Source organism: Acomys minous (genome assembly GCF_964271855.1).
Source record: "Acomys minous genome assembly, chromosome: 10".
Lineage (NCBI taxonomy): Eukaryota > Metazoa > Chordata > Mammalia > Rodentia > Muridae > Acomys > Acomys minous.
In genome coordinates, this window is record NC_140491.1 from 75,104,071 (window position 1) to 75,131,008 (window position 26,938).

A 26,938-nucleotide genomic window follows, 5' to 3' on the forward strand; every position below is an offset into this window, starting at 1 on the left:
CGGGTCAGACCCTCAGCGAGGATCCTGGCCCTGAGGAGCAGTGGGAGGCGGGGCGGAGGGGGAGGGCTGGAGGAGGGGCCGGGCCTCTGTCCATCGCGTCAGTGCTGGTTGGAGGGACTGGAGGGGCGCGGATCCCGCCGAGCAGAGGGTTCCCACAGGAGGCAGAGCCGGCTGCCATGGCGCTGGTGGAGCCTGTGATCTGGGGCTTCAGACGAGATATCTACCTCCTGTTGCTGCTGCTACTGTTGCTGCTACCGCCCTGGGTCCCCGCTGGTGAGTGTGGCCGGGCCTGAAGTAGGCTCACCCCAGGCAGACACTGAAGGCCTGGCCTGAGAGACTGGTAGCCAAGCTACAGGGAACAGTGCCCTGGGCCCCAAAGCTGTGGGGATCCTGAGGTTGGGGTATTCTTGAGACTCACTTGGAGAGCTTGGAGTGTTCTGGAAGTTTCATACTGAAGACTCTATCCAAGTAGGGCCAGGAGGTGAGGGCTGATATGATCTATAGGAGCCCGGCTGGGAGACCTGATGTGGTGTGGTATTGTAAGTTTAGAGAAAGCTGAGAATCTTGGTGTGAGGTGTCCTAGGGAAAGTGTGCCGGGCCAGGTGGAAGTGAGTGAGTTGGAGAAGTTTCAGAAAACCCAGGCAATCACCACAGTGTGTGCTGGAGTCACGTGTTGAGCTGGGGTGCAGGTGGCACGTGAAGCTGCTGGGCAGGTGGAACTTTTGTCCGAGGGGACTGAGTGTAGAACCGTGAGTCCTAGCTGAACTGGCTGTAAGTTATCCAGCATGTTCAACTGGCCTTTCCTGGCAACAGGAGGTGTGTGTGTGTGTGTGTGTGTGTGTGTGTGTGTGTGTGTGTGTGTGTGTGTCCTTCCCTTTTATGGTCCTCTTCCTGTACTTGAGGGGCAACCACCACTAGTGCCGTTCTGGTTCTTTGGGATGGCTAGGGATTTGGGATCGTGTGTGTGTGTGTGTGTGTGTGTGTGTGTGTGTGTGTGTGTGTGTCCCCTGCACAGTCTGTCTCTGGAATTCCTCAGCCAGGCTGGAAGAGCTCCCTGAAGCCAGCCCAGGCAGCCAATGCGGTTTTTGCCTTTGTCCAAGTGCATTCAACATTGAGCCTGGAATTCCTACTGGGGGGTGTGGAGGACGCTTTGGTTAGGTCACTATAGTTACGAGGGCAGCGGGGAGGGCTTGGGTTCCCCTGCAGCCGGTGAATCCTACCGGTGGCATTCCCTCTGCCTGCCCACAAAGCCTTTATTACCTCTTCCTCTGGCAGGAAGGGGGATGAGGACCCCTATTATAGTGAGGAGCCCATTTTATAGGGAGGAAACCAAATGAAGGTTGGAGAAGGAAGGGACCTTGAAGCTGGCACCTGATGAAAATGAGGGTGGAGAAGCCAGGCAACTCCAGGCTGTCTGCACATTACGAGCACAGGGTTCTGATCTGTGCACTTTGGATCTGCCCCACCTGCAGTACACAAACGCCATGACTACTACACACATGTGTGACACGGACTAGGACACACACTACCACAGGACATGTGTCCACAGGCACATGTCAGGTCTCCTCTATGAACTCACTGGTGAACTTACTGTGCATCGCCATGTATGTAGCACATGCCTGCACACACCAGTTGTGTACACACTAGCAGGCCTGCATGGACATCCATGCATTCACAGTCAGGACTGTGCATGCACACGCACTGTGTGTGTGGGGGAAACAGCTTATCAGGGGTGCAGAAGGAATACCATGTCATGTATATTCCCTTGGACGCCAATGGGCTCTCAGGGGCCATCCCCCCAACCCCTGTGTGCACAGCCCATCTCTGGGGATCTCGGAAGTTGCAGTGGGGGGGGGGGCACTACAAACAGTAGAACCCAGAGATGATTGAGAGAATGGAGGTGCCAGGGGCTTTGTGACTTGAAAGCTAATTTCCATCCCAGAGAAGGTGAAAGTTCTGGAGGCTCTGGACCAGACCCCATGCTCATCCTGCCAGGCCCTGAGCTGGGCCCCTCCATCCCAGCCACTCCACAGCAAAGGACTGCTGGTTGCCATGGAGAGGATGAAGCATCTTGGAGTACAATGGGACACACTGGGTTGTTCCCTCCCCCACCCCTTCCCTGGACACCCAGGGAGCCCAGTGCACAAAGGAGCAGCCAGTCTTCCCCAAACCTGTTCCCCTCCTCCAAGTGAGGGGTGGGGCTGTAGGAAAGAAGCCAGGATGCTGCACGCTCCCAACCAGTGTAGGGTCTGCTGGGTGGTGGGCTCCAGTAAAGGTTTGCTGATGCGCGCATACAACCAGCCACTGTGGGGACATGGTTCAATCCTCCTAGCAGCCAGCACAACCGGCTTTCCACGCTCTCTGTTTACAGAGCAGGCGAGCAAAGCCCAGAGAAGGCCGGCACCTTGTCTAGGGTCACAAGAGCAGGGTGTGGTAGGGCCAGGATCACACCTGGAGGTGGTACTCCAGGTGGTTGGTTACAACACTACTTTTTCTTCTGTTAAGTGGGACCATCATTCATTCCAAGGATCATTTCCAGATTGGATGCACTAATGCTGTGATTCTGTGATGTGCGTGGTGGTGGGCAGGAGCCCCCAACACCAAGGAAATTGTATTATTGTATATTGTCATCACCTGTGTATGTGTGCGAGCAGGTGCGGAAGTCAAAGGACAGAGCCCAACCGTGGAAGTTCTCTCCTTCCACCTTCACAGGGGTTCTGAGGGGGCAAACACAGGTCATCAGCACTCCACAGCAAGCTCCTCTACCTAAGAGACATCTCTTTAGCCCTCAAGGACATTTTAGATGGGAGCACATTACTAATTACTAGGGAAACTGTTCACACTACAAGTGGGAGACCTGAGCCATCCCTGCTCTTCTTCCCCTCACTCAGAGCTCTGAGGCCGGGGACTAGCAGCTCCAGTATGTACAAGTGCTGGGCCCTGCGTCACAACACCCAAGCTTGCCATTACTGTTATTAAAGTATGCTTTTTGGCCTCAGGGGTAAACATCTCTGAAAGTGTGTCCAAGCGTTTCTGCCTTCTGGGGTGTCTTTGCCTTTTCCAGATGAGTCCAAGTGGGTGTTGAATGTCAGCGACCCTTTGTTGCGCTGTACTCCCTGGGGCTCTGTGCTGGGCAGTTTTATGTCAACTTGACACAAGCTAGAATCATCAGAGAGGAGGGAGCCTCAGTTGTGAAAATGCCTCCAGAAGATCGGGTTGTAGGCAAGCATTTCCTTAAGTAGTGATTGTTGGGTGGGGGCGGGGAGGGGGAACCAGCCCGTTGTGGTTGGGGACACCCCTGGGCTGATGGTCCTGGAGTCTATAAGAAAGCAGGCTGAGGGGCTGGAGTGATGGCTCAGTGGTTAAGAGCACTGCCTGCTCTTCCAAAGGACCCGAGTTCAATTCCCAGCACCCACATGGCAGCTCACAACTGACTGTAACTCCAAGACCTGGCACCCCTACACTAACACATGCACATAAATTAAAATTTAAAAAGAAAGAAAGAAAGAAAGCAGGCTGAGCAAGCCTTGGGGAAGCAAGCCAGCAAGCAGCACTCCTCCATGGCCTCTGCATCAGCTCCTGTCTCCAGCTTCCTGCCCTGTTAGAATTTCTGTCTTGACTTCTTCCAGGGATGTACAGTGGTGTGGCAGTGTGAGCTGAATAAACCCTTTCCTCCCCAGGTTGCTTTTGGTCGCGGTGCTTCATCGCAGGCACAGAGAAAGTGAGTGAGCTCAGGGACCTAAGCCAGGCCGGGGACTGGCACGGTGGCGTGCCAGCTGCTAGGCTCAGCGTAGACAGGGTGCTGCTTGCCCAGGCTACTATCTTATTTTTCCCCAGTGCTGGGCATGCAGACCCCGGGGCTTTTGCATAAGGTAGACAAGTGTTGTACCAAGGAGCCAGACACCATTCCTCAGACCTCTAGAGACTGTTCTGGCCATGGGAGGAAGGGCTGGGGACAGACTTTTGACAATTTTGTGCGTCCTTCTTCGGATGCAAGGTTTCAGGCTTTTGATGATAGGAAAGTTACTTTTCCTAATAGTCTCCCTTTTCTAGCTTGAACCAAATGTACCAAGATGGCAAAAGATGCCTGGCCCTAGTACACAGCGCCCATAAGGTGACTGCAGGCAGTGAGTGCAAACATTAGCCCCCCCCCCCCCCCCCCGCCTGCTTCTCCTCAGGGTGGGGCAGGGCACAGGTCGGAGGAAAGGGCCAGCGTCCTGTGTCTGTGTTTGTTAATCTCTCCTCTGCCAGGTCAGCCCAGGCAGTCTGAGAGGTCAGTAGGGATTTGTAAAGATAAGCAGTGGCCCCTTGTTGCCCCGGCAACAGGCTCCACCCCTCCGGCTAGGCCCTAGGGAGAGCCCCTCCCCTCCCCTGCCCAATCGGCCTCTTGGGCTTACTGTGAGCTGGTCGGGCCACCGCGGAGTGCGGTGGGACTGGAAGTGAGTCTCTGGGTCGTAAAAAGGCAGATAAAGCTGCCGACATTACAGGTATCTAGGCAGCGAATGAAGATCCTAAGTTGCGCAGGCTCTGGTTCCTTTGTAACCTTCTGCCTTGCTCCTCTAGAGACGGCCATGGGCCGGCCTCTGCCTCTCTGGGATGGGATTTCTCCAAATCACAAAATGTCTCTCCCCTCATGCTATGCCACTAACATAGAGGGATCTGAGCTAGGAGGCCAAGCTCCAGGTTGGGGTGGGGGATTCTTTGGGCCTCAGAGATGAGAATCTGTGCTCTGATGGGATTACAGTGGGAGTTGTTGGCATGGGGCCCAGTAGTCAGGCGCTTTATAAGAGAAGTTACAACTGTCCTCTGGGGCCTTTGGGGCCAAGGGTCCATGACCATCATGGCCACTGCCTCTCAAGCGGCGGCGGGAGGGGGTGGTGGTGGTGGTGTCACTGGGTGTCAAGGCTTTATACACACTATTCTGGGACTCCTCACAACACTGAATCTGTCTGAGGCTTCAAACCATGTTTTTTTCCTGAAGGTGCCCCATCCACTTCCCATCGCAGGCCCCTGACTGTCTTGCCCCCATCTCCCATCAGAGCGTCCTCTTACCCTCATTGGGGGCATCTATCCTGGGGCCACACTGAGCTTCCCAATCTGTCCGGTCCAGTCCAGGTGGCAGACGCAGAAGGACCGCCCACTCCACGTGAGCCCGCCCTCAAAGTGGCCCAGGCTCCCCCTTCCCCCAGCCCATAACGTTCAGGTTTGGCCGAAAGGCTGGGACAACTGTGAACCGAGGGCCTCTTGGCCTGAAAGTATCTCAGACTCCAAAACCTGACCCCCCCCCCCCCCACCACTTGACTTCTGGTGGATGCTAGGTCTCCGTGTGGAAGAAAGGACCCTGAGCAGAGCCATGTCTCCTGGGTCCACCGTCCCCATGGCTTGATGACCTCTCTCTTGCTTGGACTGCTGAGGAGCACGGGGATCTGGCTGGCAGATGCCCTGCCTCCGTGGAATGTGGATGACGCCTGAGAGGCTGACAGCCTTATCTGGAGGCGGGTGTGTGTGTGTGGGGTCTTCATGCAGTGGGGGGAGGGGGAGGTGCAGGGCCCTGATGCTGCTCACTGCTCAGGTCTGGTTAGTGTCTGCATGACAACTTGGTGGGGGAGGGTAGGTAGGTCCTGGAACTCCAGGTGAGGGGTGGAGGAGGGCACTCAGTAGAAGCGTCTCACCCTAGGTCTCCTAGCTCATGGCTCTCTGAGCTGGGGTTTGGACTCAGGCTTGCTAGTGACAAGGCTTTCAGGGCGGCATGAAGCAGAGAACTTGCTTTCTAAATCAACACAGGGTGCTTCAAGTGTATAGACCCAGTGAGTAGGCCAAAGTCGCTATACCTGCTTTGTTTCTGGTATTTAGACCAAGCATTTGCTTGGGGGGGGGTGAGGTGGGGGAAGATGAAAAGAGAGCTAGGGGTCCTCTGGAAGTCCCCAGGCAAGCAGGCAGGACCAGGATGGGTAGGGGTGAGAGCGACTGAGCCAGGCCCTGCCTTTGAAGTCCATTCTTTCTCTGGGGCTGAGGTCGGACATCTCAGGTTTCGGACAGGGATGGAGTTACCAGACCCCCAGTGGGGGACTTGGGGGGGGATAGAAACTGTCCCCTCCTTTGCCTCTTCCACCCCACCTCAGGCTGCTGAGGGGACACAGGCCTGGCCAGGTTCCGCCTGGTGCAGCAGCAACAAGCCCTCTCTCTATTCCTTCCTATGACTATGCGATGTCAGCAAGTCTTTACTTTCTTGAGCCTCTATTGCTTGTCTGCAAAGGGAACGTAAGGTAGTCCGAGCCTCCTGGGGGGCTGCTGCAGGGGCAGAGGGGGTGACCACTGTTTGTAATGCATTCACACGGGAGTCACTCATACCGTCCACTCTGCTCTGTAATGGAAACTTTCCTCAGCCCACGAGGAAGCCCTGGGTTTGACTCCCCAGCACTCTATAAACCTGGACCGGTAGTGTAAGCTTATAATCCCAGCACTTGGGAGGTGGGGCAGGAGGACCAGATGTTTAAGGTCCTCCTTGGCTACGTACCAATTCCAGGCCAGCTTGGACCACAGGACAGGCCTTCTAAAAAAGAAGCATAGGGCTGGAGAGATGGCTCAGAGGTTAAGGGCATTGACTGTACCTCCAGAGGTCCTGAGTTCAATTCCCAGCAACCACATATTAGCTCACAACCATCTATAATGTGATCTGATGTCCTCTTCTGGCCTGCAGGTGTACATGCAGGCAGAGCACTGCATACATAATAATAAATAAATCTTTAAAAAGATAAATAAAAGCAGCACAAAATAAGTAAACAAAACTCACCTCAGTTCCAGGTGTGGACATCTGCCATTTGTGTTCAGCTCGTAGGCACCTTTGGTGTACACACAGGTTCTTGAACATGAACAGACCTGTGGTACTTTTTGGTTTGTGGCTAACAGTGGGGGAAGGGGGTGCCATGCATACCCTCCCCACATAGCCAAATTGTTTTCTTTCTTTTTTTAAACAGGACTAGTTCCTTCAGAGACCCCAAGTGTCTGTGCCTCAGACCCGTGTGCTCCAGGAACCAAGTGCCAGGCTACAAAAAGTGGTGGCTATACCTGTGAGCCCTTGGAGCTTGGAGGCTGTGCTACTCAACCGTGCCACCACGGTGCACTGTGTGTGCCCCAGGGCCCAGATCCTGACGGCTTCCGCTGCTACTGTGTGCCTGGCTTCCAGGGTCCCCACTGTGAGCTGGACATCGATGAGTGTGCATCCCGGCCATGCCACCACGGGGCCACTTGCCACAACTTGGCAGATCGCTACGAGTGTTACTGCCCCCTGGGGTATGCAGGTAATGGTACTGGTCACCCTGGAGGGCTGAGCCAGGTACTCACAGTGTGAGTGTCCCAATAAGGCTTTGGAGATGTCTCAGACTGGCTGGCAGCTTTGGTACCCCAATCTTGGACTGGCTGTACAACTGATGTTTTTTTTTTTTTATTAACTTGGCAGATGGGATTAGTGCATGTATGTTTGGTTGTTAGTATGAGGCCTGGCACTTGACAAATACTGTTTTTGTCCCTGCCACAAGACTGAGTTTGGTCCCAGCTGGAGGCGGAGAATGACCCTCAGGCATCCTTACAGGATACACCTGCCCAGATGGTATCTGTAGCATTTCTGCAGTCTAGACTTGTGTCAAGCTGCCATGTAGGCCCTGTGTGACTCACCTGATGGTCCCTGGTATGGCTCAGGGTGTAATGCAGACACTGGGTCCCTGCATTTCTCCCAGTTATCTGCATATGTATGGTAGCTCTAAGGGCCTTCTGAGCACCTGTTTGTGTCATAGCTGAGCATGCTTCTGTAAGAATTGTGTGTGTGTCAGCAGGTATGTGAGCACTGTATGTGTGGGATTCCTGCAAATGTGCTGTGAGCAGGCAGTGACTCATTTCTCTTCTGCTCAGAGCAAGGTGGGGGAGTTGGGATTCCTGGCAGCCTGGGCCTGGCTCTCCCTGGCACAGAGGTGGGAGTGGGGCTGGAGGGTCAGGGGAGGGAGGAGGCCCGAGGCTGGCGGGGGATGCGAGGGAGCGCTCCAGCTGGAGTCAGCTGGCTCCAGAGCCCCCGTGACAAAGCCTGCTTAGGCGGCACAGCAAAGTCCATGGAAACCCACACTGACAGGACCTGTCTCATAAATCCCCACACCCAAAGATTTTCTGTCTCCACCCCATCCTGGGAGAGCCAACTTGGACTCAGGGTTTCCCCCAGAGGTGTGGGAATTCCTAGGTGGAACCAGGGACTTCCAGCTTTAAAGTCAAGACATGATAGCAGTTGGTGAGTGACCTTACTCCAAGTGTGTCCTGTCTGGAGTGACCCTCTTTTGTGGTGTCCCTTTCTTACATCCTTCTCAAAGCCACTACTGAGGCACTGCTGAACTTCTGTGTTCGTTACCCTTCTCATTGCTGTGGTTAAGTCCTTAGCCAAGAAGGAACTAAAGGAAGGGACACTATGCTCCGGCTCTTGCAGGGTTGCTGTCCATCGTAGCATGGACAGCAGGGATTCCAAATCTGGTCAAGGCGACCACAAAGATTGACTATTGTTATCCCTACCAACAACTTACTTTTTCTTTTAAGGTTTAAATTTTATGTATGTGGGTGTCTCGTGTGTGTGTGTGTGTGTGTGTGTGTGTGTGTGTGTGTGTGTGTGTGTGTGTGCTGGGAGAGGGACTGGAGTGAGGGAGCACCAGGAATGCTATCTGAGCATCCTCTCGGAAAGCCAAACCAGGCAGGTCTGCTCTGCCAGGGCTGGTGTGAACTGCTGACTGTGAGTGCTGGGAACGGGACTCTGGTCCTCTGGAAGGGCAGGAAGCACTCTATGGCTGAGCTTTCCCCAGACCCAAAGCCTGACCCCTGTTGATGAGCAGGAGTCTGGTTGGGCACTAGCATCTGACCCCTCATGCCTCTCACCTCTTCCACTCTCCCCAGGTTCTGCCTTTTCTCTATCTGTCCCCTAGGCTATTGTGCCTCTGCCTCAAGAGGGGTGCCACCAACTGGCAATCTCAGCCTTCAAGAAGCTGTTTCTGAAGAAGTCCCCGCCCCTCCAGCCCCCAGCTCCCTAGAACAGACCCTGGCTCCTGTCCTCACAGGATCCAGCTCTCTCCCTTGTTGAGGTCATCCTTATTAAACAGCAGTCTTTTCCGGGCCTAAGCCGCTGCCGCTGTGAGGCCAGTAGGCAAAAAGGGGCTTCTTTTTATCTGCCTGTTTGGGTCTTCAGCTGCACCTCTTTTGAATGAGCAAGCCACAGGCATCTGGGATAATCGGAGCAGATTGGGGCGCTGGTTGAACCCTTATCGCCCCTCTAGATGTGGTCCCTGCGTCTCTCTCATCCCTGTCCAGGCGTGACCTGCGAGGCCGAGGTGGACGAGTGCTCGTCAGAGCCGTGCCTGCACGGAGGCTCCTGCCTGGACGGTGTGGGCTCCTTCCGCTGTGTATGCGCGCCGGGATACACCGGCGCTAGCTGCCAGGTGGACACAGACGAGTGCCAGAGCCAGCCGTGCGCTCACGGTGGCGTTTGTCACGACCTGGTCAATGGGTGAGACCTCGGCGGGGTGCCCTGGCTGCGGGGAGGTGGGCTGCGGGATGGACACGCGCTCAGCTCCCGCCCCGCCCACGCTAGTTTCCGGTGCGACTGCGCGGACACGGGTTACGAAGGCACACGCTGCGAGCAGGAGGTGCTGGAGTGCGCCTCGGCGCCCTGCGCGCACAACGCGTCCTGCCTCGACGGCCTCCGGAGCTTCCGCTGCCTCTGCTGGCCAGGTGGGTACGCTGCCTGCATGCCTCTCCCTCCTTCCCTCTCTCCCTCCCCCTCCCTCTCTCGCTCTGTGGTGTATGTGTTGAGGGAGAAGGGAAAGCGCTGCAAGCCTTTGGGGTGCAGCAGGTGTGAAGCCTTGTGCACGCATGGGTACAATCTGGGACCCCTGAGACCTCCTCGTGCAACCAACTTGTGTGAATCACAGTTTCCTGATTTGCAAACAGGGTTGCTAACAGCACCTGCCCCTTGGGTTGCAGCGAGAAGTGGTGATGTACCTGGCCCACAAGAAGTGTGTTTCAGTGTTAGTATACAGTATTCTTAAAAAACTAGTAGCTAGCCATTTCTAGTCCCTACTGTTCGTCTGTCAGCATCTCCATCCTGAGCTCATGTCCCTCTGTCTGACCCTGGGTTGGCTTGGGTCAACGAGGGGGGGCTGCCTGGATATTTGTGTTTGTTAAATGTCTTCATGTGCGCCCCAGGCTTCAGTGGAGAGCGGTGCGAAGTGGACGAGGATGAATGTGCCTCGGACCCCTGTCATAATGGGGGCCGGTGCTTGCAGCGCTCCGACCCATCCCTGTATGGGGGTGTCCAGGCCACCTTTGCGGGAGCCTTTAGCTTCAGCCACGCTTCTGGCTTCGTTTGCAGCTGTCCTCAGGGCTATGCCGGTGAGTTACCTGCTGGATTCAGCAGGGTCCAGAACCCTAAGGAAGGATCCAGCCTGGCCAATACCCTGCCTGGTCCGTGCCCCCTCCCCCCATCCCTCTGGGTCTCAATCTCCCTAGTTGTAAAATGGACCCTTTGATTTTGGTCTGGCTCCGAAGGGTGCAGGCAGCCGCCACAGCTGAGCCTTTTACAGGGGATGACTGCAGCGTGGATGTGGATGAGTGTGCCTCAGAGCCATGCCTCAACGGAGGCAGCTGCCAGGACCTGCCCAATGGTTTTCGGTGTCACTGCCCAGATGGATACACAGGTGCTCAGCTGGGGTGGGTCTGGCATGGAGGTGGCATGGTTCTTTCTTGCTGAATGTGGACCGAGGCATACAGACTGGAGGCTAGAGGTGGGTGTGGTGGCACAGGTGACAGTGGGGTGTGAGTGTGTGTGTGTGTGTGTGTGCTGAGCTGGAACCCCAGCTTTGTGAGTGGAAGGGGGGGGGACTGGCCAGTTTGAGTACAGTCAGCGGGGAAGCACGGAGTGGGTGGTACCATGGCTGCCAGGTGCTCCTCTGCTCTGGGAAATGTTGGCTGGTGACTTCAGCCTTGTAGATACTGAGTGTCTATAGAACCAGGGCCAGCTTTGGGGCGGGGGGGGGGGGGAAGGGCGTACAAGGGACTAACCCAAGACAGGGGCCGGGACTAGAGTCAGAATTGGGGTGCATGTCTGGATGCTGGTGGCTATGGCTGCAGGCTTCCTGGGAGAACCAGCATAATGATGACGGGAAGTGGGGCCCTGAACCCTGCTATCAAATCAAAGGGGGGGGGGCAGAGCCTCAGCCTAGACAGAAGAGAGGCAGAGCTGTGCCAAGGTGCATGCCTTCAGAAGGATGCGGCTCTGGGGAGCTGCGCCTGCGCCAGTGGCTGGAGTATGAACCTTCTCCACACCCGGGAACCTCACACAGACTTCCCCTCTCTAGTGTCCCTGCCCCCACTGGAATGCGGGTGGCACTCCCCCACATGCCAGCATTCCTGCCTAGTGCACACCATGAGCCCTTTGCCTGCAGGTTTCTGGAGCTCAGTTCCTTTTCTTGGGGAAAGGATTTGGAGAAATATTCCCTCCCTCCTAGCTTGGCCGCTCAAAAATATTGGGGTTTAACGCCCCCCACGTTGGATGGCCTTTCCACTCTAACTATTGCTCATGGGGATGGCAATGAAGCCTGGTGAGGGGTGCCATACACAGTGTCTATGGAAACCTAGCTCCTTCCAGCTAAACAGGAGGTGGGTAACAGGGAGGGAGACCTCTCGAGTTCCGAGTCCTGGAGGAGAGATCCTAGCTGTGAGGCTGGGCAGAGAGCCCAGCTTCCTTTGAGGCACCAGAAGGCTCTGGTCAGGGAGGTCAGCCTGGCGTTCCTGAGTTAGCTCAGAAGGACACAGGTGGGCTAGGCTGGGAGCCCTGCATTTGTGGTGCCGATGGGGCTGTGGGCACTGGGCCCCTTTCTGTGGTGCCTGTGGCTCTTAGCTGGTAAGAGGCCTGGGGCCTCCCAAAGGAAGAGTTTATAGCAGGTGCCTGGTGATTCTGAGGAGGAGGCTGTAGGTGTGTGCGCTGATCCATCCTGACCAACTCCTCTGGTCTCTACAGCTGAGGTGTGTGGGTGAGGATGGTCTTGGCTGTGCTATGGAGGCTCTGCCTGAACTGAGGTTGCTCTCAGGCCTTTTGATCCTGGAGGGGAAGGGGGCATGGCACCTTCCCGTGCGGTGAAGGACCTCTGGGCAGACCTTAGGGCAGAGGGTCTGAGGAGTGAGCCCTGGGGTGCTCAGCTTGCTCCAGGCGTATCATTCACCGTGGCTGTTCCACGTCTATAAAGGCTATGCTAAGCCATTTCACTGGGTACCGAGGACAGATTCAGACTCTAGAGGAAATTTGCAGCTGAGTAAACATGCTTTTAACACAGGGTTCTGGGGACAGCATGGTGGAGTGGCTTGGGTACAAGCGAAAGCCTGGGCCCTCTGAGGCCCATGCAGGATGAGGAGGAGTTTGAAAATAGTAAGTGGTAGGGGGGCTGGAGAGATGGCTCAGAGGTTAAGAGCACTGGCTGTTCTTCCAAAGGTCCTGAGTTCAATTCCCAGCAACCACATGGTGGCTCGCAACCATCTATGATGAGATCTGGTGTCTCCTTCTGCCTTGTAGGCACACATGCAGGCAGAATATTGTATATATAATAAATTAATAAATCTTAAAAAAAAAAAAAAGAAAATAGTAAGGGAAATTGAGGCAGGATTTTCCAGGAAATACAGTAATAGCAAGGTCAAGGTAGGGCCTGGTAGGGCCTCGCCTATGTCGGTTGTGAATACCGAGGTGGCAGGCTGGGTCATATGCAGCAAAGGAGTATAGACAGGTGACACCTTAGAAAAGACCTCAGGTTACTATGGAGATGAGTGGGGAGGAACTTCGGAAGGCAGCTGTCCTGGAGGCTGCCAGATCAGCTCAAAGAGCTGGCAAAGCAAGGGGCATGGGAAGGAAGAAGAGGTGGAGCCAGGGAATGCTTAGGGAGTCAAACCCACAGGGCATGGAGACTTAATCAGACATGGCCTGGGAAGGGAGACTGTGGCTCTGGCTGCTGTACTGACTGACCCTTGCCTGGTCTCTCCCCTGCAGGCCTCACATGTCAGGAAGACATGGACGAATGCCAGTCGGAACCATGCCTGCATGGTGGAACCTGCAGCGACACTGTAGCAGGATACATCTGCCAGTGCCCCGAGGCCTGGGGTGGACATGACTGTTCTGTGCAGCTCACAGGCTGTCAGGGCCACACCTGCCCACTGATTGCCACCTGCATCCCCACGTTCAAGTCTGGACTGCACAGTTATTTTTGCCGCTGCCCACCTGGGACCCATGGGCCTTTCTGTGGCCAAAATACCACCTTCTCGGTTGTGTCTGGGAATTCTGTGTGGGCCTTGGTGCCAGCTGGTGCCACCCTGGGCCTGGCACTGAGGTTTCGTACCACACTGCTTGCCGGGGCCCTGGCCACTCTCAATGACACTCAGGACAGCTTGGAGCTAGTACTGGTGAGGGCCACGCTCCAAGCCACACTCTGGAGACACGGTACTGCTGTGCTCATCCTTACATTGCCAGACCCGCCCTTGAATGATGGTCATTGGCACCGCGTGGAGGTGGCACTCCACCTGGGAACCCTGGAACTGCGGCTCTGGCATGAGGGATGCCCTGACCAGCTCTGTGTGGCTTCTGGTCCTGTGGCTACAGGTCCCACAGCCTCAGTGGTCTCTGGACTTCCTGGGCCCTACTCCATCCATTTGGGTGGCTGGGCCTTTGCAGGCTGCTTCCAGGATGTGAACGTAGAAGGGCACCTTCTACTGCCTGAAGAGCTCAGCGGAAATGTGCTCCTGGGGTGCAAGCGCACGGAACCATGCCAACCTCTGCCCTGTGCCCATGGAGGGACCTGCGTGGACCTGTGGACTCACTTCCGCTGCGACTGCCCGAGACCTTATCATGGGCCCACGTGCACTGATGGTGAGGGGTCAGCAGGTGGAGGGGTGGGTAGCATTGATGCTGGGTCCCTAAGCCTGCTGGCTTCACCCCAGTACCGTCTCTCTCTGCAGAGGTTCCTGCTGCCACCTTTGGCTTAGGCGGGGCCATGAGCTCAGCCTCCTTCCTGCTCCACCAGCCGCTAGGCCCAAACCTCACTGTTTCTTTTTTCCTCCGCACTCGCGAGCCTGCTGGCCTGCTGCTCCAGTTTGCCAATGATTCAGTTGCTAGCCTAACTGTGTCCCTGAGTGAGGGACAGATCCAGACTGAGGTGTTGGGTCATCCTGCTGTGATCCTACCTGGGCGCTGGGATGATGGACTCCGCCACTTGGTGAAGCTTAGCTTTGGGCCCAACCAGCTGCGGGACCTGGGCCAGCGGCTGTATGTTGGTGGGAGGCTCTCCCCTGATGACACCCAGCCCTGGGGTGGGCCCTTCCGAGGCTGTCTCCAGGACCTACAACTCAACGGCCTCCAGCTCCTTTTCTTTCCTTCACTGATGGAGAACTCAAGTTGGTCCAGCGAGCTGGATGCTGGCCGGTCCTCCAACCTCACCCAGGGCTGTGAGTCTGAGGACGTGTGCAATGTGAGTGCCTGGGAAAGGGTGAACTGAGGCTCAAGACAGGCATACGAGCAGCTCACATTCCTGTCACTGGAGTGACAGCAGGAGTGCCCCAATCTTCTCCCAGTCCACTTGTCCTTTCCTTTCCACGGTCCCAAGATCTCGTTTGTACCAATGTCAGAGGATGGGACTCAGCCTTTCTGTATCTGCTGTTTGGGGAAAGAGGCGTGGAGGGGGAGGGTTCATGAGTAGCTGGAATTACCAACCTAGTGCGAACTCTTTATTGTCTGGGCCTCTCAGACAAGTGGCTTCACCTCTCTGGGCCTAGGATCTATCTCATCTGCAATGTAGGGTGAAGACAAGTTCCCCTTGACTTTGTGATGAGGTGGTCGTGCGGGTAGGGGTACTGCTTTCCTGAGTGTTCATTGGCACCCTGACTCTTCCACAGCCCAACCCCTGTGTCAATGGTGGAACTTGCCACGTCACCTGGAGTGATTTCTACTGCACCTGCCCTGACAACTTCACAGGGCCCACCTGTGCCCAGCAGCGGTGGTGCCCCAGGCAGCCTTGCCTGCCGCCCGCCACCTGTGAGGAGGTTCCTGATGGCTTTGTGTGTGAGTTTGTGTCCTGGGTGCTGGACACCAAAGCTGCTTAGATCCCTTAGGGTTTATGGGATGTTGGGCTGGGGTCCAAGAAGGCCAACAGTCCCAGTATGGTGGGTCATTGCATTTTGAGGGACAGAGACTCTCAGGGGAGGTGAGCATATGCTGAGGTTTCCAAGGCAACTTCAAGGGAGCCACAGGAAAGGAACATTAGGAAGGGGGTGACATGTGTGAGGGTTTGATGTTCCTAAGGATATCTAAATCACAAGATTAGAAAAATGCTGCAGGGCATAGATTGAGACGTTGGTGGGGGACAAGGCCAGGTGGGTCAGAGACCAAGGGGGCGGGGGAGTCTCACATTGCTCAGGCTAGCCTTAAACTCACTATGTAGCAAAGGGTGATCTTGATTTGAACTTGTGATCCTCCTGCCTGGATTCCCCCCTCCCCCCAGCTATGGGCCCCTACACTCAATTTGTGGGGTGCCAGGGACTCCTACATGCTAAGCATTCTATCAGCTGTACATCATTGCCAGCCTGACGGAGAGTTGTGAATGAGAGAAGGGCGTGACTGGACCTGCACCTACCTGTCTATGGTGAAGAGCGCGCCTCCTTCAGGCTGATTGAGGAATTGATATGGTTAATAGGGCCTTCAGGGTAGCAGGTACTGTGGTCCCTTCAAGATTGCCCTAGAACTGGTCCCTCCAGGTGGAGAATGCATAAGGGATGGAAGAGGGAGCTGCAGTTCTTGAGATCAGGTGACAGATGGGTGGCTGCCCTGGTCAGCAGTTGTGCACTGTAGAAGATGGCTGGCAGGTCATTTCCCAGCAAGCAGCTCTAACTCTCTCTCTGCAGGTGTGGCGGAGGCCACGTTCAGCGAGGGCCCTCCTGCTGTGTTCAGTGGCCACAACGTGTCCTCATCTCCCGCACTCAGCGTGCTCACTCTGGACTTCCGCACGCGTGACCCTGACGCTGGGCTCTTACGGGCCGCCGCGGGCACCCGCTCTGGTGGTATCTTGCTGGCGGTGCACAACGGCTCGCTGGCAGCGGAGGTGGCGGGCTCGGTGCTGCCCGCGCCAGGGCCACACGTGGCCGATGGCGCTTGGCATAGGGTGCGTCTGGCCCGGGAGCTCCCACAGGCTGCTGCTTCGCGCTGGCTGTTATGGCTGGACAGCGCGGCAACGCCCGTGGCTTTGCAAGGCTTGGGTGGCGACCTGGGCTTTTTGCAGGGCCCGGGTGCAGCGAGCTTGCTACTGGCCGAGAACTTTACGGGTTGCCTGGGCCGCGTGGCGCTCGGTGGCCTCCCGTTACCCTTGTCGTCGCCTCGGCCCAGCGCAATGCGGGGCGCGCGCGAGCACTTCGTGGCCTGGCCCCTGCCTCCAGCTGTACGCCTGGGCTGCCATGGTAAGCCCGTGTGCACGCCCTCGCCTTGCCTGCACGGAGGCACCTGCCGCGACCTCTTCGATGTTTCTGTCTGCTCCTGCGGCCCCACCTGGGAAGGACCCCGCTGTGAGGCCCACGCCGACCCGTGTCGCTCATCGCCCTGTGTCCGGGGTCAGTGCCATGCGCGCCCTGACGGCCGCTTCGAGTGCCGCTGCCCTCCAGGTTTCTTGGGCCCGCGCTGCAGGTGAGGGTGACAGGGGACCGCTGTGGCAGTGGGGCAGGCAGGGCTGACTGCTGATTTACCTCGGGTCGGTTTTGGAGGGAATGAGTTCCTGGTAGCCAGCTCAGTTTAATGCTCATAAAGATACAATACAGGGTAAAATACCCGGCTAAATTTGAAATTAAGAACAACATGTTGCTCCCTTGTGCATCTCCAGGGTCAGAGTCTTTGCAACTCCCCCACTTCCTTCTGGGTTCAGAGCTGTCTAGGCCCGGTCTTGCTTTCCTCTCTCCCCAAGTTTAGGAACTGTTTTGCCTTGTGCTGACCTGCCCTTTAGTTTCAGCACTTATCCAAGGTCTCAGCTCTTGCCGGGGGTGGGTGGTGGTGGGGGTCTGCGGGGGTTGGGGGTTGGGGAGGTGGGGGGAGTGGCAGAGCAGTTGTAGAAGGTGAGCCTGCATTCCCCAGCAGCTCATCTGGCCTTGCACTTCTCTGCAGGTTGCCTATCCTGCCTCAGGGCTGTACTCTCAACTCCACCTGCAAGGATGGCACCCCTTGTGAGGGTGGCCCTTTAGGCACCAACTGCAGTTGCCAGGAAAGCCTTGTTGGCCTGAGGTGGGTCTGGGGACCAGGGCCTGTGATGCTGACTGGGAGGCTTGTCCCTGGTATTCCCAGCCTGGGTAAGGGAAATGGTGCCTTCCTTGTCCACTTCCTCATCCACATCAGTGCCAGGTGACTCGCCAGGGTCGGTAGGTTCTTCTGGGACTTCCAAGACCATCATCTGTTAGGCAGATGCCAGCACACAGTAGTTGTCCACCCAGTTTTTGTTTTGTTTTTCTAGACAGGGTTTCATTATGTAGCTGGCTGTCCTGGAACTCATTCTGTAGACCAGGCTGGCATTGAACTCAGAGATCTGCCTGCCTCTGCCACCCAAGTGCTGGGATCAAAGGTGTGCGCCACCACTTTGGCCCACCCAGCTTCTTAAAGCCCTTTGTGTCCTCTGTGAACATGGCCCAAATGCAACTTCTGAGCCTTCTGGAGGTGCAGCTGGCATCCCTGCCCTACCACATACCCTGACCCCCCCCCCCATTCTTATGGAGTAGGAGCCCTTCTCAGTCGTGAACATTGGGCCCAAGGGGCGTGAGTAGGTGATGGAAATCACCTTCAGCTCTGGTCACCTGACGGGGCTGAGCCAAGCAGGAGCAGCGGTTGGGGAGTGGGAGGCATTTGTGGGTGCGAAGAGTTAGCTTTCTCAGCCTTTGTCTTTTCCAGATGTCAGAGTCTTGACCTACCCTGTGAAGCCAGCCCTTGCTTGAACGGGGGCACCTGCCGGGCTGCCAGTGGCACATTTGAATGCACTTGCAGTGCAGGATTCTCTGGCCAGTTCTGTGAAGTGGTGGTGAGTTGTACCCAGGGCTGAGCTGCCAGGCCTAACGGAGGGCAGGGAGGGTATGGCCCTTGTAGACTTAACACCGCATGGACTTTGCTGAGGGGGGAGAAAGGACATCCAGGCTCTTCCTAGGACCTTGTGTAGGAAGTATTTCCACCGCAGGGAGAGCTTGGGGAGCCCACCACACACCAGGCAGAGCCTGGAGCTTCCTGGTGGCTTCCAGAATAGTGGCATGGAGGACAGGTTGGGATCTTCCACCTGTACTATGGGGCTGGCTTCTGAGCCCACAGGAACATGGAGCCTGCAGACAGTCTCCTTAGGCTCCAGCACCCAGTTTCTGAAGCAGATCAGGCACTGCAGGTATCCTTCACCCCAAGGAGGCTTAGCTGACAAGGTATGAACCTGTGGGGACCAGCACTGAGCCTTGGAGAGGCTCTGAACCCTACGGTGGGTGCTGATACAGTTTTCTGTCAGGGCAGTCTGGGGAGGCTGCTGGCAGGCTGGCTGTAAGCTAGGAGTTTCTTCTGCTTCTGAGGAAGGGTCCCTTTCAAGGTGAACTTAGTAGGCTTTGTTTCCCCACCTTCCCAGCATTCCCCATCCCTCCAGACCAAGGACTTTGCCTCCTCACCTTCACACTTCCCCCCACACATACCAGGAAAGGAAATGGCTTTACAGCTCCCGCCAGCTCCTGCTCAAGTTCTGGAGAGGAGGAAGAGGTGTGAACTCCATAGCTTTGGGGCCCCTTCTTCAGGGCTGAAGCAAGTGACAGACAGCAGGCTGAGAGGCCTCAAGATGTAGGGGAAAGGCTGATAAGCCAGAGCGTCTGGTCTCTGGACTGTGGTTCTGATTCTGGGACTTGGGAGCTGTAGGCACAGGGAATCTTTGATGAGGGCACCACGGGACTCTGGGACTGCAGATGGGAAATGCTGCCCCCAAACCAGGCTGTCAGAGCAACCACTTGCAAGCAGGCAGGGAATTCTGTCTGTCCTTGTCATTAGTGGGCTCAGCTCATTCTAGCTTGGCTTTCTGCTATTGAATTCTGTGGACCCCCCTCCTCCCACCAAACACACAGGCACTCCTGGAATGTCCACTGTCTACCCTCCTGGCCAGGGCTATGCAGCACTCCCCTGGCTTTGGCTTAGACAGGTGGCTTCCTGGCTTCTGCTTGTACATCCCTGGGGCACTCACCAACACTAGGATGCCTTCTTCTCTGAGTCTTCTTGTCATCCATCTCTCTTGCAGAAAAGCCTGCCTCGGCCCCTGCCATTCCCGCTGCTGGAGGTAGCAGTGCCTGCAGCCTGTGCCTGCCTCCTCCTCCTCCTCCTGGGTCTCCTCTCAGGGATCCTGGCTGCCAGAAAGCGCCGGCAATCTGAGGGCACTTACAGCCCAAGTCAGCAGGAGGTGGCTGGGGCCCGTCTGGAGATGGACAGTGTCCTCAAGGTGCCACCAGAGGAGAGACTTATCTAGGTTTGCCTGGCTGCTGGTGCCATGCCCTGAAGGTCCTACACAGTCACTGCATGACTTCTACCTGGAGATCCAAGGAGACTGTTTTCAGGACATGCATGGGATATGCCCCCATGGTTGGCAGCCCTTGCCCCTGTCCATCATGGATTCAGGGAATGGGGAATAACTCAGGGAAGCATAGGGTGTATGTGAGAGTATGCATGTCTCTGACCTGCTGGGCTGTATACAGGAGGGCACATGTGGGTGCCCATGGTATGAGAGGGGTGTGTGTGTGTGTGTGTGTGTGTGTTTGTGTTTGAGGGAGAGGAGGGAAGAGAGAGAGGAGAGGAGGGGAGAAGAGAGGGATGTGCTGGCCTGCAGCCTGTAGTGTGTCGTGACAGAGCTTGTGGGCATGCCCTGTGTATCTACATGACTGTAGCAAGGGCTTCGTGTCTGGGGACAAACTGGATGCCTCTGAGACAGGGGCAGCCCAAGGCTGCATGCTCTCTAGCACTGGACAGGAGCTTGCCCAAGCTCCTAGACTTTGGTCTTGACATCTTGTTCAACCTCTAAGGACAGCTCCTATCTTGGAGAAGCTGGGAAGTGGGGAACGAGTCTTAGCTTCCAGAACAAAAACCCTTTAGGGCAGATCTGCCTGACAGCGCCATGGCCATGTCTGAAGGGCGGGCCTGCAGGAACCAAGCAGCAGCTTCCCCGAGTGCCCTGCCTGCTGTGGGCATTTGCAGGCGTGAAGAGACCTCTCTGCCTACCTCACAAGGCGATTCTGAGGATCCGAGACAGGCAGGCAGACAACCCCAGAAGCTGTTAAAACTGAAGTCTGATGGAAAAACCTGGCTGCCCTTTTGGGTGCCAGAAAGTGTCTCGCCTGCCTAGAGTTGAAAGGACTTCCTGGACCGTGGCAAGGAGGCCAGAGGAGGGATGGAAAATGGACCTGCCCTTCTGTCCCCTGCAAGTTCACCACCTTGTGGCTCTCCAGCTCAGGCTGCCCTTTTGCCTGTAGTTCCATTGCCAAGGAAGGCCTCAGTCATGTGCCAAACAACAGTGCCCAGGACACACAGCTTCTGCATTGGCGCTCAGGCTGCAGAAGCAGACTGATACATCCTGTGGATACTCACGGCTTGACGTCTGATCTCCCTTGCCCCAGGGCCCTGGCCTGCAGGTCTAGGCCTCCCTTGAGCTTCCCAGAGCTCCTTGACTTTGTCATCCTTGTTTACTGGGTCAGTGCCCCCTCACTGGAGTTTCCATGTGCAGATGCCAGGTGACTTTACACAAGGAAGCTGGATGTTTCAAGGTTTCAGTCACCTCCCTAAGGTACAGACTTGGGGGTACCAGGAGCTCAGTAGGAGCTTTGACATGAGACCCTGGATGCTAAGCTAAGAGGCCTGCTTGGCTCTTACCCATAGGTTGCTGGGTGAACTGTGGCAGCTGCCAGCTCCTGAGATGTTTCCTGTGGAATGCCAACATAGCAACACACTCTAGTTCCACTCCCGTGCCACCGTATGGCTAGCAAAGTACTCACGTGGGGGCAGATGCTGTTTTGGCTGAGATCTGGGGGAGGGGTGAGACTTGTTCCTTCCTGTAGTCCTGCCACACCTACCCTCCCTGGGAGGGAAAGTGCAAGTGGCCCAGAGCCCCAAGTGGACATAGGCTTCAGTATAGTGGCCTCTACTTCTGCAGGGTGACTGGTGAAGATGGTTAAGTGCCTGCTCAGGGTTCCTATCCCCTAGAGCTCTTTCAAGGACTCAGGGCCACAGCCCTCTCCCCAATTTTATTGACTACCCACAGAGTTCATCCATGGGTTTGCAAATGCAGTCTGTGTGCAATCTGTCTACCCAGACAGATTAGAGCCAACATGTGCACTGGCCCCCAGTGGACCACTTCCCAGGCTGCCTGCCTGACACCTTGGTACCCCATCGACCTCATCTTGAGTGGGCCTGGAATTTGCTGGGATGGAGGAAGTGGAACTGAGACCTTGTCCTGGAACACCAGAATGCCAGGAGGGTTCCTATGACCCAGGAGAGATTCCACTCCCCAGTAGCTAAGACACCAAGACAGAGCTCTGGGGAAGGATGCATCTCGGATCTATGCCTCAGGGACCCATAAGCAACCTCTCAGGCACAGAGAGGGGACCCTAGAGTGACAGGGACCTCCAATGATCCACCCCCCCTCCCCCCGCCTTGTACTCATCAGAAACCCTGGGGTAGCTGTCTGACCATTCACACGTAGGAAATGAGAAATCAGGTCAAATGTGCACAATTTCCTGCATGTCTCTGATGGATGTTTTCTTAAAAGGTTAGGCTGTGTTTTACCTTGGTTTATTGAAAGGAATCAATTTTCAAGATTCATCAACTCTATAAGGTAAAAAGGAAAAGAAGATCAAAGAAACAATAACAGAACATTTCATTATAACTTTGGTGACTTGGCCTCAGGAATTTCTGCACTGGTGAGAAGCTGGAAACAATGGGGAGGGCTGGCTTCCAGGTCCCCACTTGCCTCAGGCTTAGAGGCCACTTGTATTCACTCCAGGGGCATCTGGGGGGGCCCTGGGGCCCCACCTGGTCCTGACCCAGAAGCCCAAACATCTGCGCTTCCCCCTTTGTGGCAGGAAGCTTGTCCTTTGAGTTGGAATCTGGGTCACTGTTGCCCAGCTCTGCCCATAGAACCCTAAGACGTAGGAGGCTGAGCCTGAGCTCTGATTGACATGAAAGCCCAGAGTGAAGAGGGTGGCAGAGAGCTGAGGGACGCTCCTAAGACGCAGATTTAGGAGTTCTCTTATAAGTCAGAGTTGCTGGTGTTCCAACCCCTGGAAGGGCTGGCTAGAGCTGGGGTTGCCAGCCATTAGGTTCCCAGTAACAACTCCAGTCTGGTGGTTAGGCAAAGACAGGAAAGAGTATATTGCTAGAGAGCTTTGAAGGTGACCACCAGGGAGAAATACCAGCCCCACGAGTGGTCCTTATTTCTTCCCAAACACCTGTGTCAGCCCCAAAGATGTGTTCACACAGCGTGTTACTGACATGTGCCCGGCAGAGGAGGAGAGCTGGGCTTGGGAGCAGCCTTGGGCTTCTTGGTCTTCTTGGGCTCTAGGAGGAGAAGTGGTAGGATATGGCTGTCCCAGTTGACATATAGTGCAAAACCCACACAAGGTGCTGAGGAGGATGGCAGGCAGCTTTTCTGGGATGGTACCATCCTCAGGGCCAGGCCTCAGAGAAGGGCTGTGGAGCTGGGGGGGCAGAGAGAGTCCCTTTGCCCCAGTGGAACCTGGTCAGAAATAGGACATAGGGGAGGCACGGTATTGGACAGTGGCACAGGCTTGCTCACTCGAAGGTCTCCCACTGCCTGCGGAGCTGCTCCACGGAGGTGGGGGCTGGCGCCGGGGCCGGGGCCGGGGCCGGGCTCACATCTTGCTTGGTTTTTCGTAGCAAATCCTCAAAGGGGTCTCTGGCCTGTGCAGAAGCAGAGGGCTGCAGGGTCGGCTCTAGACCCTGGGGGGTTCTGGGAGGCAGCAGTGGGGGTTCACCAGGCCTCAGGGCCAACCCCTGCTTGGCCTCGGCAGCCCTGGCACTTGAGCGGGGCAGAGGCAATGTTCGGATCCTGGAGGGGGCAACGGCTGGTGGCCCAAGTGGCTGCAGGGGACTAGTGTGGGTACCCATGGGGATCTGGCCAAAGAGGTTGGGCATGGAGAGAGCAGATAGGTTGGGCTGAGACCTGTGAGGGGCATAGAAGCCAGAACCAGACAATAGGATGCTGGGCGTATATGCCAGCCCCAGGGATGCTGGAGGGGTCCCAAAATGCCTGGGTGGTGTAGAGCCCAGGGCCATGGTGGGTGGTGCTACAGGCATAGATGGGACAAAGGGATTGAGTGGTGGCTGTGCAAAAGGGGTGGGTGTCACTGTGGAGGGAAAGCTGAGCTGCGAGGGGAATGGGGTGGCCACATTGGGGGTGACAGGATGTGGTGGGATGGTGCTGCCTGGCCAGGCTGTGTTAAGTGGGTCCAGGAGGGCAAGTAGGGCATCAGTGCCTGTGCCTGCAGCTCCTGGGGCTGGGCTGAGTGGCTGTAGAAGTTCCGTGGGGCCTTGTGAGGCAGCACTGGGGAGCAGCCCTGACAAGAGGGCTGGGCTCAGGGCAGCTTGCCTTTCTTGGTCCATCTGTAGTGGCTCTGAAGAGAAGTCACCAAGTGGTCCGCCAGCAGTCTGGAGCTTGGCTGGCCGGGAAGTGGGTGGTGGAGGCACGATGCCCAGCTCAGGGGTCTTTCTGCCTTGTGGCCGGGGAATAGTGATGCTGCCCAGAGCTGAGATGGGAGCCTCCTCCTTGACGCTGGGGCTCAAGATGCCCTCCTGGTTCTGGGGTCTGTGAGGCAGGGCTGGGGAAATACCCAGCAGAGCTGAGGGCTTCTCAGGGGAGGTGGTGGAGGGCTTGCTGGGGATGGCCATGTCATCCTGACCCAGACTCCAGAGCTTAGTGTATGGATGAGGAAGCTTCAAAGCTGCAGCCATGCCAAGGCCCCGTTCACTTCTGCACAGGTCCAGCCTCTGTGGGGGAAGAGGGAGGGAGTGATGACCACAGGCTGGCCCATTCCCGACCTTTCTGCATGCGAGGCACATGGCTCCTGGGACCAGGAGGAGTTACAGGTTCTCAGGACACCTGCAGAGACCCAGACCTATCTGGACTCCAAGCCCTACTATGTCCCACAACGGGAATTTAGAAAAATTTCTGTCTTTTTACAAAAGCCTATGATTGCCAAGCAGTTTCAGGAAAATGTCTCCATCTGTGACCACCTAAAAATGGTTCGGGCCTCTTTGCTGCTCAGAGTCTGTGGTATCTTTGGTCACCCTCAAAGGGGCAAGTGTGGCACCAGGCCTGGCTGAAGGCATATAAACCAGGGAAGAGAGACTATCTGAGTCCTGACTATGCCTGCCACTTGTAGGCCATTTGACCTCAGCAAGTCCCTCCCAGCATGTGGGATGGTCTGTGAAGCCCAGAGATGGGAGGTGGCTGAAAGTCACACTGGGAGAACCAACCCAGAACCCAGGAGTTTGATCGAGGAGCCCTGGTGGGCCTGGACAAGCCTTGTAGCATCCCCCCCAGATAAGAATGGAGCAGGCAGACACCCCCTGCTGTGCTAGCATGATGGCTTCCCTGATAGCCAGCAGCTGGTGTGCTGCTCGCAACAGGGTGGGGCTTGACTTAAGCCAAAGGTGGGGTGTGGGGGGTCTCCCTGATCTCCTGTCTCCCTGTGATTCAGAGGACCCTCCTCGTGAGCAGGAGACACCCCATTATTAATGTGCTGCACTCCCACCATACCTGGTAATCAAAGCTCCCTGGCTGTTCCCGCAAATCTTTGGGAGCCCGGAGATCCTCCAAACTCTTGGCTTGGCCCAGAGGCTGCAGTGGTGCCTCCATGTCTAGGCTGCTGAAGACATCTTCTAGAAGGTCAATGCTGGCAGCTCTGTCAGGTGGAGCAGGGATGGGTCCCCAGGGCTCTCTCACCAGCTGCTCTGGACTCTCTGTTTCATCACCTTCTGCGCTGTCTGATTCTTTCAATGTCCGGTACGGCTGGGGCCTGGGAGGAGACAGGGCAAGCTGAATTTTCCTCTAGGGCATCTATCTGGGAGCAGCAAGTGGTTCTAGCCCCAGGACCAATGTTTTGAGGTTTTCTGGGGCTGGATTGGGTTCTTGAGTGTGCTTGGTGCCCTGGGCAGGACGCTGTGCCTCCCACCTGCTCTGAGGAGACCATGAAGTGCCCTAGAGCCCAAGGTCTTTGTATGTAACACATACAAACCAGGCAGGAGTGGAGGGGGCATTGCAGGTGGGCACATGCATTTCTTTGTCCTTCCTACTCCATGTATGGTGACCAACCTTAGCTTCAGAGTAAGGTCCAGAGCATGCCTAACCACTAGCATCTCTAGGGACCCTTCTAAGCCTCAGCTTGTATGACTTCTGTTTGAGCCCTGGTTTCATCCTTTGTGGGGAGGTGGGGTTGGGGAGACCTGGATGGATCAGTTCATCTTTGTGAATCTCAGCTGCTCCAGTGGTGGGTGGTTCTGTGAGCAAGTATGGAGGGTATGCAGAGCTGGTGACAACCACCTAGGCATGCATGGCTGTCACATCACAACCTTCTGATGAGCTGGGTATAAATAACAACAGCTGGTTCCTTTTGTTTTCCCTCTGAGCCTCAGGGCATCGCTGATGTGTAGGGAGGCAGCGCCTGCCCGGACTGTGGTGAAGTGGGTGGAGGGCGCCACCTGCTGGTCGCAAGCATGGTGACACAAAGGCCCAAGGAAAGATGACGAGGGAGGCAGCCCCAGCTCTATTCATCAGACATTGCTGGGACTTACACCCTACACTACAGGTGAGGACAGGAAGTAACTCATTCTGAGCTTCACAACACCCAGCAAGGGGCAAAACTGAAGCCAAGTTCCAGTCTCTCGAAGTCCTTCCCTCACTCTGACCAAGGAACTCGAGAGCCTTTAATCTGAGCACAAAGGAATGAGTTAGAGTCCTACTTCCTAAACACAAGGGCACAGTTATTTTAACTCTTCCTGCTCTGATTTAGGATTGAGACAGCTCCTTTTTAAATACACAGGAAGGAATTGACTCTGGGCCCAGGATAACGAAGAACTTTTTTTTTTTTTGGTTTTTTGAGACAGCGTCTCTCTGTGTAGACTTAACTGTCCTGGACTCGCTTTGTAGACCAGGCTGGCCTCGAAGTCACAGTGATCCACCTGCCTCTGCTGGGATTAAAGGTGTGTGCCACCACACCCGGCCCCAAAGAAGAGAGTTTTAACTATTGCCTAGGTAAGGAAACATTTGGGCTCCCTGTGTCTCAGTAGTAGAACGTCCAGCATGTGAGGCCTTGGGTTCCATTCCCAGTACCGTGAGAGGGGGTGTGTGTGTGTGTGTGTGTGTGTGTGTGTGTGTGTGTGTGTGTGTGTGTGTGTGTGTGTGTGTGCGCGCGCGCGTGCGTGCACGCGTGCGTGTGTCAATCATTTAATTCACAGAGCCTGATGGGATTAAAGCCTTGGACAAAGTCAATGGGAGTCACTCAAGCAGGTTGCTTTTCCTGCAGGGTGGTTTAGGGCTGCCACTCAGATGAACATGTGTTGCTTTAGTAGCTCTCTCTGTTCAAACTAGTAATAACTATATCAGTGGACATATTAAACATGTGATAGCATAGACATTACCGCTGAGAAAGAGCTGATTCTTCAAAAATTTAAAAGAAAAAGATCAAAGAGAGAATGAATTACTGAAAAGGTGCATGTGACGCTCAGGGACTGGCGGCTAAAGGGGACTCAACACTGCTATGTCACAGTGAGCTGGCAGCAGGAAAAAACAGACAGCAGAGCAGCCTTGGATTTAGAAGCCACAGGGAGGTCTGATGC

At 55.8% G+C, this 26,938-nt stretch overlaps 2 protein-coding genes across 20 annotated transcripts in view; one reads left to right on the forward strand and one right to left on the reverse strand.

Annotated features, from left to right (window-relative positions):
• The first annotated feature begins 108 nt into the window (after nt 1-108).
• CRB2 (crumbs cell polarity complex component 2) lies at nt 109-21,820 on the forward strand. Of its 3 annotated transcripts, XM_084797936.1 has the most exons (13): nt 109-273; nt 6,978-7,301; nt 9,337-9,532; nt 9,617-9,756; nt 10,231-10,416; nt 10,608-10,721; nt 13,061-13,933; nt 14,023-14,531; nt 14,956-15,121; nt 15,961-16,732; nt 17,204-17,320; nt 17,978-18,104; nt 19,338-21,820. In XM_084797936.1, exons 1-13 carry the CDS (start codon nt 177-179, stop codon nt 19,560-19,562), a joined length of 3,846 nt encoding a protein of 1,281 aa, XP_084654062.1. In that variant the 5' UTR covers nt 109-176; the 3' UTR covers nt 19,563-21,820. The 3 variants fall into 3 exon arrangements, with proteins under 3 accessions (XP_084654062.1, XP_084654063.1, XP_084654064.1); XM_084797937.1 differs by lacking the exon at nt 10,608-10,721; XM_084797938.1 differs by lacking the exons at nt 109-273; nt 6,978-7,301 and adding an exon at nt 8,082-8,275.
• Nucleotides 21,821-21,858: 38 nt separating this feature from the next.
• DENND1A (DENN domain containing 1A) overlaps nt 21,859-26,938 on the reverse strand; it is a 476,985-nt gene continuing 471,905 nt past the window's right edge. For all 17 annotated transcript variants that reach the window (XM_084797945.1, XM_084797940.1, XM_084797948.1 and 14 more), the window contains 2 exons: nt 24,861-25,119; nt 21,859-24,088 (listed from right to left, as the gene is read on the reverse strand). In XM_084797945.1, coding sequence (XP_084654071.1) covers nt 22,874-24,088; nt 24,861-25,119 — 1,474 coding nt within the window. In that variant the 3' untranslated portion in view covers nt 21,859-22,873. The remainder of the gene's footprint in view (nt 24,089-24,860; nt 25,120-26,938) is intronic.